Source organism: Ictalurus punctatus, chromosome 10 (assembly GCF_001660625.3).
Source record: "Ictalurus punctatus breed USDA103 chromosome 10, Coco_2.0, whole genome shotgun sequence".
Taxonomy (NCBI): domain Eukaryota; kingdom Metazoa; phylum Chordata; class Actinopteri; order Siluriformes; family Ictaluridae; genus Ictalurus; species Ictalurus punctatus.
The window spans coordinates 25,898,299-25,917,286 of NC_030425.2; the positions used below are offsets into that span (position 1 = coordinate 25,898,299).

At 39.9% G+C, this 18,988-nt stretch overlaps 1 protein-coding gene across 3 annotated transcripts in view; it reads left to right on the plus strand.

Moving 5' to 3' along the window:
• Positions 1-268: 268 nt before the first annotated feature.
• Positions 269-18,988, plus strand: part of eml6 (EMAP like 6) — a 51,597-nt gene continuing 32,877 nt past the window's right edge. For 2 of the 3 annotated variants that reach the window (XM_017477954.3, XM_017477955.3), the window contains exons 1-6: positions 280-1,338; positions 1,453-1,748; positions 14,505-14,664; positions 14,839-14,937; positions 16,483-16,551; positions 16,961-17,146. In XM_017477954.3, the coding sequence (XP_017333443.1) occupies positions 1,552-1,748; positions 14,505-14,664; positions 14,839-14,937; positions 16,483-16,551; positions 16,961-17,146 (711 nt within the window). In that variant the 5' untranslated portion in view covers positions 280-1,338; positions 1,453-1,551. Of the gene's footprint in view, positions 1,339-1,452; positions 1,749-14,504; positions 14,665-14,838; positions 14,938-16,482; positions 16,552-16,960; positions 17,147-18,988 lie in introns of all 3 variants that reach the window. The other variant, XM_053683347.1, reaches the window with a different exon arrangement.

Genomic DNA, 18,988 nt, shown 5'->3' on the forward strand with positions numbered 1-18,988 from the left:
CTACTACTACTGCTAATACTATTACTACTACTACTACTAATAATAATAATAATAATAATACTATTACTACTACTACTACTACTACTACTAATACGATTACTACTAATAATAATAATAATAAGAGGAAGAAGAAGAAGAAGAAGAAGAAGAAGGAGAAGAAGAAGAAAAAGAAGCGGAAGAAGAAGAAGGAGAAGAAGAAGAAAAAGAAGAAGAAGAAGAAAAAGAAGAAGAAGAAGAAGAAGAAGAAGAAGAAGAAGAAGAAGAAGAAGAAGAAGAAGAATTAATGTGTTAATCAAACCAAATGCACCTGAAGGTTAAACAGGGGTTAATAAAATGGTTTCCGACAGTTTAACGGAAACGCCCTCGACTGCTTGATAACGTCATATCCTGAAGATTTTGTTACTTCATCGCAATATTATTTCTTGCGTTAATGATAATAAAACGCTGTACTATTCAGGAGGCTACATCTGGTGATGTCTTTCGCGGAGCCCGTGCTCCTATCACGCGTACTTTCAGCACCTCGGACAGCGCGAGACGCGGCCGGTATTTGTAGTCCTTCGTCCTGCGCGCGCGCTTCTCATTCTCACCGGCTCAGACCACGGTAAGGACTCCAGCATCCACGAGGCTGCGCGCGGTGCGACGCGTCATCCTGACAGGGAACGTGGCCGCGAGGCGTCGTAGTAACCAAGAGCACTCGGTAACTCCAAACCGCAGCCCGTATTCCCGAACACCGCTACGCCAAGGCTCGTGCGTAACGCAGAGTTCAATCACTAGCCGCTGCGCTGAGGTCGCTTTTTTTTTTTTTTTTTTTTTAGAAGAAGAAGAAGAAGGGATTACCCACAGAAAACAGGTCGGGTTTTGTGTCAGATCGGCTCGTGAATGACATTTAAAGACGTTTCTGATTTATTTTTGCCGGACGGTTCGGGTCGGAGCGCGCGGAGATGCAGGACGGTGGAAGGAAAAAACGAGCATCTGGTCGGGGAGCGGCGATCCGGAAGCTGTGCATTAATCGTGCTGTAGATCTGATGTGAATTTGTAGGTGAATAATTGAATCTCACTGTCTGATCACGTCTGATCTGAATCTCTCGGCTGTTACACTTCGTGCTGAGTTCGGGATCAATCCCGACATTTAATCCCACGCGCCACCGAGACGTTTTTCCTTCCTAACGTTCATATTAGCACTAGATTTCTACTGTTTCTGATTTGAAGCTTTATTTCTAATCTCAGTCTGTTTATACTCAAAGCGCTCGTTTTTATTCTGCTGTGATTTCTGAAACCAAAAATATCCAAGACGCCGCTCCTCCATAGACTACACGCCCCCTACATTTTATATTCCAGGTATACACACACACACACACACACACACACACACACACATTTTATATATATATATATAATATATATTTATTATTTAATAAATATATTTAATACGTATTTATATATATACCCGAGATCGGACACCCTTCTAGGTATTAAGGAGAATAGGGAGTTGTACCTGTACTCCGATGCTGCCCGTGTGAGCCAGACGGTGGCGCTGAAAAGAGCGCGAGTATGGCTGATAAGACTGCACCACGCTGCCAGCTCCGGCTCGAGTGGGTTCACGGTTACCGGGGCCACCAGTGCCGCAACAACCTCTACTACACGGCGGGGAAGGAGATCGTGTACTTCGTGGCTGGGGTTGGCGTGGTGTACAACACCAGGGAGCACACGCAGAAGTTTTACCTGGGACACAATGATGACATCATTAGGTAAGGACACAGGTTATAGTGTTGGAACATCCATCCATCCATCCATCCATCCATCCATTTCCCATACCGCTTATCCTACACAGGTTTGCAGGGGAGCTTGGAGCCTATCCAGGGGACACTTTAGACAGGGTGACAAGTCATCACAGGACACATTCATGCCCTACAGACAATTTGGAAATGCCAGTCAGCCTACAACGCATGTCTTTGGACTGGCGGAGAAAACCGGAGTACCCGGAGGAAACACCCAAAGCATGGGGAGAACGTGCAAATTCCGCGCACGCAGGGCTTAGGAGGAATTCGAACCCCCCCAACCCTGGAGGTGTGAGGCAAACGTGTGATAAATGAATTCATCCATTCATTCAACATCAATGACTGCTCCATCCTGGTCAGGGTCACGGTGAAACCAGGCGCGAGGTGGGAATACTACCATACCATTCCATCACACTGCACCATGCACACACACTCATTAACACCTAGAGATACATTTAGCATAACAGCATATTGTTGAGAATTGGAAGGAAACCTGAGAACCCAAATGAAACCCATGCAGACACAATGAGAACACCTCCACAAAGACATTTAGACAAGATCGAACCCATGGAGCTTAGTCATGCTTCAGATATTTACTCAAGTGGTCTGCATCTGCTTTCATCAAGCTAACTATCTAGATTGGGGTTTTTTAAAAGGTTCATTAAGCGTTTCGAACAGCTAGTTATATACGCTTGCTAAACAGGTTCTACTTAAAAACCTCTCAGATGAGGAAACCTCCTGTTGTAGGGTTTAAGAGTTCTGTCTAAGAAACATGCCACTGCTTGTTTGTGCCACGAAATGCTACATTTTGTGTTGTATTTCAGAAGAAAGAGATCAAGCAGTTCCTCCAGGATTTGGCGATTTTGCGATCGCAGAAATTAACGCAAAATTAAGAAAACACTGCAATATTCGGAGAAGCTTACAATTTATCCTGGAGATTTTCTGCAGATTTGGGCCGAGATGCATCATGTGACGTCATCACAACGGGCATTCAGCCAAAGCCTTCTTTGGTTCACATGCGTGGAACATGAGTACAGCTAAAAGGTCCCATTTACTAACAGAGCCATATCTCCCTGCAGTCCTTGCCTGGTTTCTCACTGAAGCTAGGGTTGAGCCTGGTCAGTACCTGGATGGGAGACCTCCTGGGGAAAACTAAGGTTGCTGCTGGAAGTGGTATTAGTGAGGCCAGCAGGGGGCGCTCACCCTGTGGTCTGTGTGGGGCTTAATGCCCCAGTATAGTGACGGGGACACTATACTGTAAAAATGGCACAGTCTTTCAGATGAGACGTTAAACCGAGGTCCTGACTCGTAAAGAGTAGGGGTATAACCCCGGTGTCCTGGCGAAATTCCCCCATTGGCCCTTCTCTAGCATGGCCCCCTTAATAATCCCAATCCCTGAATTGGCTACATCGCTCTCTCCTCTCCACTAATATCTGGTGTGTGGTGGGCATTCCGGTGCACTATGGCTGCCGTCGCATCATCCAGGTGGAGGCTACACACTAGTGATGGTTGAGGAGACCCCCCACATACTATGTAAAGTGCTATATAAATGTAACTATAACTAACTAACAAACATCACTGTGAACGAGCGTGCAAAACTATTTCGTGCAACTGCAATTTCGCCAATTCAAGTAGTTTTCCTCAAAAAAAAAAAGGCATAAAAGAACTTCGAAGTATTGCATCGCAAATATTGAAAAAAAGCCGCAGCAAAATGAAACATTTTTGGCCACAACAATCACAAAAAAAAAAAAAATCTGGGAAATCCTGTACAGACTGATCAAGTGTTAATCAGGTCCTCTGCTTTTCTCCCACGTTACAAAAACTTGCCAGTAGGCTTGTTAGCTACTGTAAATTACCCCAAGGTGTGAACGAGTGTGTGAACGAGTGTGTGCGAAAGATGGCATGCAATGAATCTGCACTCCATCCAGGGTGTATTCCCTAGCATAACACTCCTAGTATTCCCAGGATAGGCTCTGGATCCACCAATAAAGATAAAGCGGTTACTGAACATGAATGAATGAAAAACAACGAGATAACATCAGCAGAGGTGATGCAGCATGTGTTGGCAGCATTTAGAGCCTTTTCATTAAAGATCATTTTGTTTGGCCTGAACAAATGATGACGTGATGAGACAAATAGAACGGGAAATAACAGTCTTCACCTCTAGATGAACTTGGGATACTAAAAAAAAAAAAAAAAAAACACGACGACACTCATGCTGGATGTCCAATCTGGTTTGGTCCATTGTAAAGGAAATTAGAAATCTAAGCTTTGTATAGTATACAAAGACAGAATTACACCCTAACCCGCAGGCGCCTCATCTCTCTCTCGCAGCTCCTTTCTCACGCTTGCACTTCACTTCCTTCCTCCCTCTTTTACTGAATACTCGTTAATATTTATGAATGAACACAAACAGATTTGGCGTCTTAGGTCAAGCTGAGGGTACAGCCAGCTGGGAAAGCTTTCAAATAAGCACCCTTAGCAACTGCTGCTAAGGAATACCAATTCAGTGCTTAGTACACCATATATGAGAAATCTGCACCAAAGTCCAGCTGTAAAACACATCAGGACATACTGTTATGGGAAAATAATCAATGACGGGGTGGGTAATGAAGCAGAGTTACAGTCAGAGTAGGCAGGGTGTCATTTAAAAATATTCTCTGGCCACAAAGGTTGTGTTTAAAAGCAAATAATCAGAAATAAATAAAAAATAAAATAGGCTATGGCAAACAAAGGGAAAGTGTAAGTGCAGACAGTGTATTTATGATGTAGAGAACCATTTCTATTTTGAGATATATTGCAAAGGTTGGAAGAGTGGACAATGTCTGTGTCAGGTGATGATAAAATGGCGTATTACAGATACTGCAAATCAAAAATGCGTGCACACCCCAGTGAACTTCCACACTGCCTTTTCCTTTTGAACCTTTGGAGCTGGTTTCTGATCTTTGGGTGTGTTTTCTGGCAACCCTGGTTACTCTTACAACCCAAAAATGTATTTTCCAGTAAGAGTGGTGTTTCATTCCTCTCACTAGATGAGTACCAGACCACTCCTCTAAAGCAGTCCATACAGGAGGTTTGTTTTTTTTTGTTATTGTTGCAGCCAAAAATGCTTGATTTTCAAAATTAGTTTTTTTTAAAAAAAGATGTTTTCCGTGCTTTATTATTATTATTTTTTTTACAGAAAACTACTTGAATTGGCGTAATCATAATCACACTAAATTGTTTTGCTTTTAGCTTTTAGCTGTACTCATGTTCGATGCATGTGAATCGAAGGAGGCTTTGACAGAATGCGCATTGTGATGATGTCACATGGCGGGTTGTGATTACATCACATGCCGCGTCTTGGCCCAAATCTGCAGAAAAACCGCAAGCTCCTCCGAATATATCCTCGATTCCTGCGATCACAGGAAATCCTAGCGGGACTGCTAAAGCCATGTATACAGTACACTAATCGGTTGGGAACATAACAATGTCCCCATACCATCCCAAACAGCCTAGCATTTATCCAGTATCACTGTATCCTTAATATCACAAACCTTAGCGAGCTTAGTTAGCAAACTGCTAGTAAACTAACTTGCATTGGTTACAGGTTGATCAAACAGCAGCCAAAATGATTAATACAGCATATAACATTGCGATTATACATCACACAGTTTTATCCATTAACAATATTAGCGATGCTAACTAGGTTAAGACACAGATACGTGGTTAAAACAGCCGTGCCATCCTCTAATCTCGGACGTGATTGGCCCATAGCTTTAGAGCTTATATAGCGACATCGCAAATTGAGCTCAAGTCTGAATTAACAAATTTGTCCAAAAGCTAATCAACAGTATATAAACAGAATGTCAAGCCATTCAAGAAGAGTTTAGCCATTTAAAATGGATCTTTTATAATAAAAAAAGGCTCAGAATCACACTATCAGTGTGTATATCAGTGGAATATCAGTGTACGTCATATCTAAGGTGTCCATTTACAAGTACGTCTCCTGACTGTTAAAAGCCACAGTGGGACGCACGATCCCAGTCCACCCAGATATTTGAATTTAGGTATTTATGGATATTTAAATTAGGTTCACCAGCCAAAAAAAAAAAAGAAGAGAGATATTTATAGTCAATCATCAGTCATTTAATACACACTGGACTGTGTAGGACGGTGTGTACCATCGCACAAACACACACACACATCGGCAGTCTCAGGAGAAAGTGTATTAACCCAGTTTATCCTGTAGCTAGCGGCGAGGTGAGCTTTATAACGGCCCCATTAAAAAGTTGTAGATGTAGATGAGTAATGCCTGTTGCTCAGTGTACGACAAATGTAGAAGAGATACCTCATCCATGCTGAAGAACAACTCATAGCCTTGTTTAACTCATGTCTCATTCTTCTTATTTGAGATTTTTTTTTTTTTTTTTAAAGAAGATGAAGTGGAAGTGCCAACACTTCTGTGCGTGTCTCAATTTCTCTCTTGAACTTCTTCTCTATACTTCTTCACAGATTATATCTGCTGGATCCAGAGAAACGATATAAACCAAATAGTAAAGCAAATGTTGATCAGTATCACATTTTTACACTCCCTACCTACACACACACACACACACACACACACACCAGGATCCCCAATCATGAGAAGGGTTTTTAAACATTCTATAAAATATTCAAAGCAAATGCGTATTTAAAAAATTTAACACACCGGTGTGACTCATTTTTTTAAAAATAATAACTTGTGTAATACACAAACGGTCTTGTTCCAATTATATATTTGTTTAAACACATATGCGTATTGCAATGTAATAAGGTGTATATATATATATATATATATATATATATATATATATATATATATATATATATATATATATATATATATATATAAAAACATCTTGCATCATGTTGAGAGTTTAATTTGCTTATAAATGAAGAAATTAGCATTATGGTCATTTTATCACGGGTAAGGGTGTTGTTTGTCAAATAAATTGAGTAAATAAATTGAGTAAATACTATAACAGAAGGATTTCAAAAATTTCATGAAAAGAACACATGTAGAATTACTTATCTACCCTCAACAAGAACCCTTAACTATATAAAGAACCCTTGCAGAACCATTTTTTTTCTGAGAGAGTACATGGTATTGAATGGGGGTTGGAAATGAGGTACTGTATGTGCTCCATTATTAAAAAAAACAGGTTAAAACAGGTGCCAGCTAGCAGTTTGTCCTTTTGGAAGAACCATGAAAGGGTCTACATAGAAGCCTACAACAGTGTCTTTTTTTTTAAGGTTCCAAGTAGATCCTTGAGAAGCTAGAATGCTTAGAAAGATAGAACCTTGCCCCAGAAAGGTTGTATGTAGAATTTTTTAGGAAGGTTCTTTAAAGGTTTCATGAAGAATAGTACACCAGAGGGATTTCAGAAAAGGTCCAGAGTAGAGTTACTAAACAAGCCAGAGCTAGACGTATTGAAAGATCCTTTGAGAAACCCTTCTTCTAAGAGTGTAATGAGTCAAAATTAGAAAATAGAAGGATTCCCTCTGAGAAACGATTCCAAGTAGATCCCCTAAAATATCGAAAAGCTAAAGAACCCATGTGGAAGCCTTCATGTAGTGGTTCGTTAATGAGGGTTAACATTGAGATACTGCATGTTCTTAAAAGATGTTGGTATGTTGTTAAATCAGGTTCCATCTAGCAGTCAACAGAGCGTTTTATCTTTTAGAAAAGGTTCCTATTAGATACCATTCTGGTTGCTACCACCTGGATATGAATAATTCATTAGGTGATTTCAGCTGTAATATAATAGTAAAACAGAGGGACACCCTTTCATAAAAACTTGCAGGAAGAACCCACAAACTACCCAAAACTCAAACCTTTAACTATCCAAAGCCTTCAGGAACCTTTTTTTTTTTTTTTTTTTAAATAAGCGTGTACACACCATAGGATGCATGGTGTGGTGTGGTTCTTGCTATAAGGAGTGGAAGTCAGACCATAGCACATGACTGTGTTTAGATTGTCTTAAATTACAAGTACAATTGGAGTTTCAGTGATTTAGGAAACCAAACCTGGAACCTGTAAGATAATCCATAGCTCTGCATCTGAGTGCTGCCAGGAGGCAGGAATGGGGTCCGCTTTCCGTTCTTAACCACAGACCTGTTGAGCTTCATCTTTACAGCTGACCTCCAACCTCCAGATACCTAAGCAGGCCTTGAGTTGCTTCTTCTCTAGGTTTCCAGTCCACGATTCTGTACTGTGGCGTTTAAAGCCATTATCCAGCCATTATCCATCATCGACTCATATGAGCACAGCTGAGTGCTCATTAACAGTAAAACATCACAGGCCTCATGGTGGAGATGCATGCATAGTAGAAATGACCTGATGAATAATTCATATTCCACCACTCCACAGCATTCGTCTTTGTTTTTATGTCCAAACAGGTTAAAACCATCATAAATGCACACACAGCGGCATTAGAATTACTTATTGTTTAATATGATAAAGAAAAAAGAAGACCAGGACGATTAGTGAGTCTAAAGAGGCCATGAATTATTAATCTTTTTAGAACATACCTCGCTAGTTTATTATTTTTAGTGAAAGGGGATTCGTTTAGCAGCTGTTATCTCGCTGTTATTTTCACCATGTAAACACAGGGCAGGATATGCGGTCGCTTAGGAAGCCCGGGACACCGGGGGGGGGTCCCGTGAATTTTAAAATAGATACGCAAAAAAAGCGCACTTCGCTATCACTTGGCAGAGAAGTTGTGTGTGTCAGGCATAAATAATGAAACATAAATAATTAACTTAGTAACATAAATAACGTCAGAGGATCGCGAAGAAGTGGCGATCGTGAAGCGTTTGTACGTATCTGGGGCGGAAAACGGGGACGCGAAAAGAAAAAAATCAGAAGTGGAGAAACGGACGCAAAACACAGATCAGAAATGAATTCTAACTAACTGGATTTAGTCAGTTTGTCCGCTTTCTTGGCTTCACTTGTTCATGAAATTGAAATTAAAAAATTGAAAAAAGTTAGCGGCTCACTAGCTAGCTAGTTAGTAGCTGTCACGATATGGAGGTTGAGACGGATGCAAGTGCAGATTTTTAAAGTTTAATAAAGAACTAAACAAAAATACAAAAAGACGCTATGGCATTGTGGCCAAACACTGTGGCAAAGACTAAACAAACACCAAAGAACAAAACACGGCAAGAGAGATAAAGGCAAAGAAAGACAAACGTGAGACAAAGAGTGCAGTGCAAACTGTGGCTATATACACGAGTGCTCAATTAACAGGAACGATTCGGGTGCAGGTGGTCATGTGACTGTGATGCAGTGGCTGCTGGGAACTGTAGCTCAGAGTTCCTTCTCTATTTACATGACAGTAGCTAGAGTAAAAAGTATTAAGCTAACACATGTTAAGTTCCTAGCTTGTTACTATTACAACAGTAGCTATGAAAACAGTAGCCTGTTGATTCATCTAAGATAATTATGTATTCATTTTGTTCTTTCTTCTATATACTGTATAATGTTATTATTAGTTTTGTTGCTTAGGGCCCCAAATGCGGACCCTATGTAAATGGGTGTGTCCTAAACACACGTGGTGTGTCTTAAGCGTGTGGTCATGCATATTCATAGATTCTTGCATTTTTAATGAGTTTAAAGGTGTATAGATGTTTCTAATGACTGTTTTATGTATGACGTTAAACCGTAAAGTTGTGAGCATTTGGATGATTTATCGTGCTGTTGTTTCACAGCGTTAAACTTCCTGTGAGCTGTGTGAGAATGGCTGGAAGACAACGAGGTGTTTTTTTGTTTGGTTGTTGTTGTTGTTTTTTTGCCAGATCTCTGCAGTTGTGCCACGATGTGGAAATTCCCACTTCACTGCACAGCGCCTCGAGCTTTTTTTAAAACAGCACACCGCTGCTTTCCCTTTCCTCCTTCTTCTCATCTCTCTCAGTTTCTCTTATACAGTATTCCTCTCTTTCATCCTGTCCCATTTCCTGTTGTCACACGTTCAGACGTGGACGTGTGCTCACCGTGTTTAAGAGAAGATCTCAGAATAAATCTTCAGTCCCCTCTTGTGGTACTCACCACTTCGGAAGTTAAATAAAAAATATATATTTTTTAAATAACTGTTCTCCTTGATTTCGTAAGGAAACAGGAGGTTTGTCAGGTTTGCTGAGAGACAGCAGTATTAGGGGTGTGAATTTAAATTGAGTATATCTGTCTCTCTATGTCTCTGTCTCTCCATCTCGCTTTCTGTCTGTCTGCCTCTCTTTATAACTGTCTCTGTCTCCTCTCTTTCTATCTCTCTCTATCGGTTTGCCACTCTTTTTCTGTCTTTGTTCCTCTCTCACTCTCTCTGTCTTTCTGTCTGTGTCTCTCTTTGTGTTTGTGTCTGTCTCGCTCTCTCATTCTCTCACTGTCTCTCTTTGTTTCTGTCTCCTGTTCTCTCTCTGGTTGTATCTCTTTCTGTTTATCTGTCATTCTCTCTGTCTCTTTCCATCTCTGCATGTTTTTCTCTCTCTTTCTGTGTCTATCTCTCACTATTTTTCTCTCTCTCATTCTCTCTCTCTCGCTCTCTCTCGCTCTCTCTTTCAAACCGCTGGTGCATATGTGGATTATGGACTGGAGGGTTGTGTGGTGTGTATGCATATATCTAAAGCACATTAAGCCTAGAGCTACAGGGGCCATGGGTAAACTGCCCACACACACAAACACACACACACACACACACACACACATACACATACACAAACACTCCCCCTGATTAATGTGGACACACAGACATTCTGCGCACATATAAACACATCGTGACTTTTTGCTTCACTGTGGCCCAGACTATGTATGTAAGATGAATATGTATGCATTTTCTTGTACAAGTGTGCGTGTGTCACTTGTGGTACACGTCTATTCTACTTTTTCACCACACACACACACACACACACGCACATTTCTACATGCTGAAGCAGTTGTCTGACATCTGTACTGACACAGCAACCCAGAGATTTAGGCTTGGGTTTTATACTAGTGGACACTGATCTGATTTCTACAAGCTCAACAACTCTCTCTCTCTCTCTCTCTCTCTCTCTCTCTCTCTCTCTCTGTTTCTTCCTTTCTACTGTTTCTCTTACTCTTCGATCTATAGCCTCCCTCGCTGTCTCTGTCCATCACATGCATAGCTCATGAAGGTGATCTTGGCTTAGAAATCTGTCACAATACCTTTTAATAATTACAAATGGACATAAACACAGCTGACTGTGGGTCACACGTTAATGTTAATAAGTAAAGAATAAAACACTTGGGAGTTGTGATGTTAAAAGAAAATAATCAATGGTGGTGTGATGCTTTTTTTTTTTTTTTTTTTGCTAGTTTAGTTTTGTTTGCTAGGTTAGTTTTTCGCCTACAGATTGGCGTTTGCTTGTTACTGTAGCTTTCACTTACTCGTTTTTTTTTTTTTGCTCTTTAGTTTATCCTTGCTTATTTAGCTTTTTCACCCACTAGTTTGCTTTCACCTGCTAGTTTGGCTTTTGATCACTAGTTTGCTTTGGCTTGCTAGTTCTATTTTCACTCGCTAGTTTTATTTCACTTGTTAGTTTAGCTTTTGCTCACTATTTTGCTTTTTCTTTCTAGTTTAACTTTTGCCTGAAAGCTTTTTTAGTTTGCTTTAAGTTGCTAGTTTAGCTTTCCCTTATTAAGGATTATTATTTTTTGCTTCTGCTTGTTAATTTGCCTTTGCTTGCTATTTTACTTTTGCTTTTGATGACTCGTTTGCTTTGGCTTATTAGTTTATCTTTCTCTCAGTAGTTTGCTTTAGCTGCCTAGTTTAGCTTTTGTCCACTAGTTTGCTTTTGTTTGCTAGTTTAGCTTTCACCCACTAGTTTGTTTTTGTTTTCTAGGTTAGCTTTCACCTGCCAGATCGCATTCATGTGCTAGTTTTTGTTTTCATATTCACATTCATTCTCTTTAGCTTGATAGTTTGCTTTGGTTTGCTAGTTTAGCTTTCACCCGCTAGGTTTCTTTCACTTGCTAGTTTAGTGTTTGCTTATTAGTTTGTTTTGGCTTGCTAGTTTAGCTTTCACCCGCTAGTTTTATTTTCTAGCTAATTAGCTTTTGTCCACTAGTTTGCTTTCACTTGTTAGTTTGCTTTCTCTTGCTATAGCTTCCGACCATTCGTTTGCTTTTGCTGGTTAGTTTTCTTTCACTTGCTAGTTTAGCTTTTGTCCACTAGTTTGCTTTCACTTGTTAGTTTGCTTTCTCCTGCCATAGCTCCCGACCATTAGTTTGCTTTTGCTTGTTAGCTTACATTCACTTGTTAGTTTAGTTTTCACCAACTATTTTGCTTTCACTTGCTAGTTTAGTTTTTGCATACTAGTTTGCTTTGGCTTGCTAGTTCTGTTTTCACTCGCTAGTTTTATTTCACTTGTTAATTTAGCTTTTGCTCACTATTTTTCTTTTTCTTTCTAGTTTAACTTTTGCCTGAAAGCTTTTTTAGTTTGCTTTAAGTTGCTAGTTTAGCTTTCCCTTATTAGGGATTATTATTTTTTGCTTCTGCTTGTTAATTTGCCTTTGCTTGCTATTTTACTTTTGCTTTTGATGACTCGTTTGCTTTGGCTTATTAGTTTATCTTTCTCTCAGTAGTTTGCTTTAGCTGCCTAGTTTAGCTTTTGTCCACTAGTTTGCTGTTGCTTGTTAGTTTGCTTTCACTTTCCAGTTTGGCTTTTGGCCATTAGTCTGTTTGTTTAGCTTTTGTCTGTTTTCTACACTGTGAATAGACATTAATGAGGATCTTTGTGGTTGCCTGACTGGATATCACACTTTCCAGTAGAGGAAGTGACGGCTTCAACCACTCATGCAGTTAGATTACCATTGGGGTTTTCTCTGGAGACAGACTAGATGCATCTGTTAGGTAGTAGTTAATTAGCACACTAACCTCAGCCATTTTAAAACAAGCAGCGAGGAGCTGTTATTAATACATTTTTGAGAGACCTTGGCTAATGGGGTGCATATTTCAAACCCACACAGTCAGAGTGCCGTTTTCTTCAGTGTGTTGAGGTTTGTTAGTGCTTGTGCAATGCTGTCCTTGAGCAGCGAGCCTCCACAGCATGTCTCTATGGTAGAGCGTCTGTTATGTGGAGGCTGATAAAGCTTTCAGTGACTACTTCCATAGAGATGCAGCATGATGAAAGGCTTTAATACAGCGCACTGTCAGGGAAAACAGAGAAGCTACGTATCAATCCACCACAGTTCGCCTGGTGAATTGATAACAATAACAGCATTGTTTTTCTGCCTTTCTGCCGACTCACTGGGCTTTGTTTCCCCGCTTTCCTTTCTGACTAATACATTGTGTTTCCTCCCTCTCAATGTGATGGAAAAGTTTATAAAGTTTATGTTATATTTTGCATCCAAGTTTGGGGGTAAAAAACAAACTGAACACTGTGTGACCATCTGAAAATATTTTATCAAAGATGACCAAGTACTAGTTAGCTTTCACTCACTCTAGGTTAGCCTTCATTAACTTGTTTGCTTTTGCCCTGTAGTTTGCATTTGCTTGCTAGTTTACTACCTACTTTGTTAGCTACTTTCCACCTGCTTTAGCTATATCTAACTTTTTAGCTTTCACTTTTTTGTTTACTTTGACTGAATTCTTTGGTTTGCTAGTTTAGTTTTACTTGCTACAATAGATTTAGCTCGCTAATTTGCTTTTGTCTTCAGTTTTCTTTTTTAAAAAATGTGGGTATACTTTTCCTGTCTTGTCACCGAGTCCTTTGTTTTGCTAGGTTATTTTTTACCTACTGGGGTAGTTTAACCTTGCTAGTAAGCATTTACTTGCTACAGTAGGTTAGTTTCCCTTGCAAGGTCACTCACTGTATTAGCTTTCTGTCTGTATGTAAGCTTTCACTTACCAGTTAGCTATTTCTATACATTTGCTTGCTAGTTTACCATCTGCTTTGTTAGATTTCTCTTGCTAGTTCTCTAGCTACTTAGTTTAATTTGACTATTTTGCTTACTTTCACTGAGGTCTTTTATTTGCTAGGTCTTGTTTACTTTGTTTACAAGGTTAGGTTAGCTTTTACTTTCTGGTTTACTTTTAACTTTCCTTTGGTTGGGTAACTTTCACTTGATATTTTTATTTTCCTGTTCAGTTTGCTTTCTTTCTTTCCTTTCTTTTCCTTTACACTTTTTTGTTTGGTCTTGTTTTGCCACATAGCAGTGACGTGCGCTTCCACTGTACACTTTACAAAATGCATCCAGCAGCATTGCTGTAATGCGGTTTTATATGTTTTTTTTTTTTAGTTTCTCCTTAATATATAAGCTTTTTGAAAATTTTACGAAATTGCTTTGAAAATGCAATTTCACACTACGAGATTTCCCCTGGTGGATGCAAAAAACTGTAGCCTAACTGATGCAACTTAATCAAATATTTACAGTCTACCAGGATTTACAACTCAAATGATTATTTGTTAAATGTCTGGTTATTATTATGTTCGGTAGGCGTTTGGGATAATATTCACTTTGACACACCGCATTAGCAATGAAAAGTCTGCACTTCTATATAACACCAGGAGAACATTTACCTCGATCATAACCAACATTAATAAGGTAAAGAATCTACATTGTAGGTAAACCAATTTAGTTTGTAATAAGCACTTTTTTCTTGATTTCCCCTGATAGCCTGATACAAAATGTCTTCACTAAAAACAGCTGTGTCTAAAAAAAGTTTTTTTTTTGTGCGTCTTCTACTGCAGTCTTGCTCTGCACCCTGATAAGATCCAGGTGGCCACGGGTCAGGTCGGAAAAGATCCGTACATCTGTGTGTGGGATTCGTACACGTTGACCACCGTATCCATCCTGAGAGATGTGCACACACACGGTGTGGCCTGTTTGGCTTTTGACGCTGATGGACAGGTGAGCATGCAGGGTTTTTAGAGATTTTAACTGATTGTAGTGGTGCTCGTGTCAAAATATTGGTCTATTTTTTATCCTGGCAACCATTTAAAGCCTGGTCAACTGGTCAATAATGGATCTGGGAATAATTCAGCTCTTGTTCTAACAGATTGTATGTCTATCTTTTGTATGTAGCGATTGGTGTCTGTTGGCCTCGATGCCAAAAACACAGTGTGTGTATGGGACTGGAAAAAAGGGCGTGTCCTGGCCACCGCCACGGGTCATTCTGATAGGGTAAGTCCTGTCAGACAGGAAGCCCAGTACACTGTCAGGAAGAAAATAACGTACGCTTATTTTTGTATAAACACTGTAGATGTTGCTTCAATGGTGCAACAGTGATCTGTAACTTAAGTGATCTTAAGTAAGTAAGTTTACCATATAGCTAAATCCGCTTACTAAATACAGTCAGGTCTATAAGTATTTGGACAGTGACAATTTTCTGCTTATTAGTCAGTTGTCCAATTACTTTTGAGCCTGTGAGAATGGAGTGACTTTGTAAAAAAAAAAAAATGGCTGTAATTACTAAACTGTTAATAAAATATTTTTTGTTAACCCCTTCAATTAAAGCTGACCGTCTACACTTCAATTACATCTTGATTATGAGAATTATGTCACTGTCCAAATATTTATGGACCTGAATATATAGCCATAACGTAACAGCTATAACATTAAAACCACCTGACAAATATTGTGTAGGTCCCCTTGTGACGCCACAAGACCTCTACGCTGTGGTATCTGGCACCAAGACGTTAGCAGCACATCCTTTAAGTCCTGTAAGTTGCGAGATGGGGCCTCCATAGATCGGACTTCTTTGTCCAGCACATCCCACAGATGCTCGATCGTATTGAGATCTGGGGAATCTGGAGGCCGAGTCAACACCTTGAACTCCGAAATGTTCAAAACCATCCTCAAACCATTCCTGAACAATATTTGCAGCGTGTCAGGGAGCATTATCCTGCTGAAAGAGTCCACTGACATTAGGGAATACCGTTGCCATGAAGGATTGCACTTGGTCTGCAACAATGTTTAGGTAGGTGGTACGTGTTAAAGTAACATCCACATGAATGCCAGGACCTAAAGTTTCCCAGCAGAACATTACCCAGAGCATCACACTGCCTCCGCCAGCTTGCGTTCTTCCCATAAGTGTATCCTGGTGCCATCTCTACCTCGGGTAAGTGACGCACAGACACGCACCCGGCCGTCCACATGATGTAAAAGAAAATGTGATTCATCAGACCAGGCCACCTTCTTCGATTGCTCCATGGTCCAGTTCTGATGCTCACGTGCCCATTGTAGGCGCTTTTGGTGGTGGACAGGGCTCAACATGGGCAATCTGACCGGTCTGCGTTGGTACTAACCACTGCATAAAGGAACACCCCACAGGACCTGCCGTTTTGGAGATGCTCTGACCCAGTCATCACAATTTGGCCCTTGTCAAATAATCAATGTTATTCACCTGACCTGTCAGTGGTTTTAATGTTATGGCTGATCGGTGTATATGTATTTCTTCTTTTCATCTACTTCTCTGTGTTTCTCTCTCTCTCTCTCTCTCTCTCCTTGTGTATTTCTCAGTTTTTCATCTTGCACAAAAAGAAAACCATATCACTAAAAACAGATCAGACCAACATCAGTTGAGTCTTTGTCCCTTAGGCACTGGGATCTCTCAGATGGGAGTAAAAAGATGGTGGTCTTTTAAGGAAAAGCTCAGATATGATCTTGGTAATGTCTGATGGGACAGTCTGTCTAACCAGAGCCATTTCCTGTGTTTTTTTTTTTTAGATCTTTGATATTTCATGGGATCCTTTCCTGGCACACAGGCTGGTGAGCTGCGGCGTGAAGCACATTAAAGTGAGTGAAACGTTCGCTCCTTTTCCCCCTGACACACACTAAAAAGGTTTGAAAAGCCACATAGAAATATATGGCAGGAAATTCAGCATGCCTTAGTGTCTACTTACTGTATATCGTCTTCTGTATAATTCCTATCCTCGCCTCAGGCTTGGTGTTTGTTCTGTCTCTCTCCAAGAGAAAGCAATTACTGCTGAGAAAAGCTGACAGATAAAGTCGAATTGAACTAATTGAATTGTCACGCCTGTCCGCTTTAGATAAGGATTTGTAAACGTGTCAGACCACCAGTTTCAACAGCACATTTTTTAGAGCTGATAACTTTCGCCCTATTAGAATTTGAATGAAATTCTTTGTAAGTTTCTGTTAAATATAGTGTGTTATTGTGTCTTCTTGTTTTTGTTCTCTGTCCTAGTTCTGGACATTATGTGGCAACGCACTGACACCAAAAAGGGGGATCTTTGGGAAGACGGGAGACCTGCAGACTATACTGTGTTTGGCGACGGCGAAGGATGAGGTGACATACTCGGGCGCGTTGAACGGAGACATCTACGTGTGGAAGGGACTAAACCTGGTGCGGACCGTGCAGGCGGCTCATGGGGTGAGTGGATTACTGGTTTTTGTTTCTGAAACTGGTGTGAAGGTATTCTACGATGATCAATACTCAATTAGTTGCATCCTTAATATTATGCTGGGCCTAAAAAAACCCTAACAGAGTTCTTTCTATACCTATGTGGTACATTCCTTAAAACTGGAGCATGAAACCTTTTGTGTGTCCTCTAAGGGCCCCAAACTGTAACAAATTTATTTATTCATACTAAACATCGAATGACATGCACAACAACGGTTACAAAAAATCTAGCTTTGTTTATTTTCCCAATTTGTATAATTTTGTCTTTTTTTTTTGTCATTACCTTACCTCACCCACATACTTACCCTCCTAAATTCTCTAATCTGATTGTTCAGAAGGTTTTAATACATTAGTGTTTCTATAGTAACAGCTCATTCTCAAGTGTGGTGGAAGATCTACATAATTTAAGCCCAATAAACATATTATTTAATAAAGGAAATGTATCATTTAAAACATTGAGAATAAGCGGATTGGAAATGTATAACCCCAACATCTTTCATGTAATTTTATTGAATGTAAATGTAAATTATTTTAATTACATATTAATAATATTAAAATCAATTTGTGACAATATGTTAGGAATAATGGAATAATGCCACCGCAAATCTGTACCACTTGCAAAGAACCACAAAGCAATACGAGCAATATATACAGTTTGTAGTACAGTAAAAGCACTTTACTGTGTCAGATTTTCAATGTTCGGCTCAAGAAGCCATCTGCCGAAAATGCACATCTTTCGTACTGATGGTCATTAGGAAAAGCCAGGGGATTATGTCTATCCCTAATAGGTATTTTCCTTCGAAGTGTCTTTATTATTTGTGCGCCGAACACCATAAATGGTGAAGCCACCTCTACAACCACTTTGATGCGTCAGATTTATATCACTTTGCTCACAGCTGATTGGTCCAAGTTGGGTTTGAGTTCTCTTACCAAGAATAAAACTTGTTCTGGAGCAGGTTAGCTGTGTACCGTAAGTTACCATGGAGGTGAAACCCGCTAAAAACCAGTTCACCTTGTTGAGCCCGAAAAACCCGGGTTTACTCAAACTAAACTCAAACTTACCTGGGTAGCCACCGAATCCGGCTTGGTGAAACAGTGACTAGGAATGGATCAGCGAATGACCGTTTACAGCTGCTGTAACACAAGTGAGAACAGAATCTAACTTGTTTCACAGCCATTTCACAACATTAAATGTAGCTATAAATGGATAAAATAAAAAAAGTATGGCAGTCATTCTTTAATGAATAAATAATCAAATAATTGTTGGTAAATTGCTGTGGTGTGAGAGATAATAATTTTTCTGTTACAGCACACCCTCAGATGTTTAATTCCTTACTTAATAAACTACACAAGATTCAAAAGTAGCCTCTTTAATTAACCCTCATATCATGCCGGGGGGGGGGGGGGGGGGGGGGGGGGTTACATCCGTTATGTTATGGGTCAGAATGACTTCCACGGTACACCCAAAAAACAGCAAAGAACAGCTTATGTTCTTGTCCGAGACAAGCCATAAGAAGAAATATTTGCATATAAGTTCATGACCCTAAATGAGGGAAAAGTCAAAAAATGTAAAAGAGAAAAAGAGAGATTAACCAGATTAGTAAGAATATTAAGATTATTTCAGACGTCTCAAATGTGGAGATGGGTCAGATTGACCCATAACATAACAGGAGGGTTAAATAGCAAATAACAGGATAGTAAAAGGCAAGTATTTCATCGTTCGTTTAAAATCCTTTTTAAGCAGGATTGCACGGGGATATTTTCCAGCATGTTCACAGAGCGGTGTAAATTGGACAGAAGGTTGCTCACATG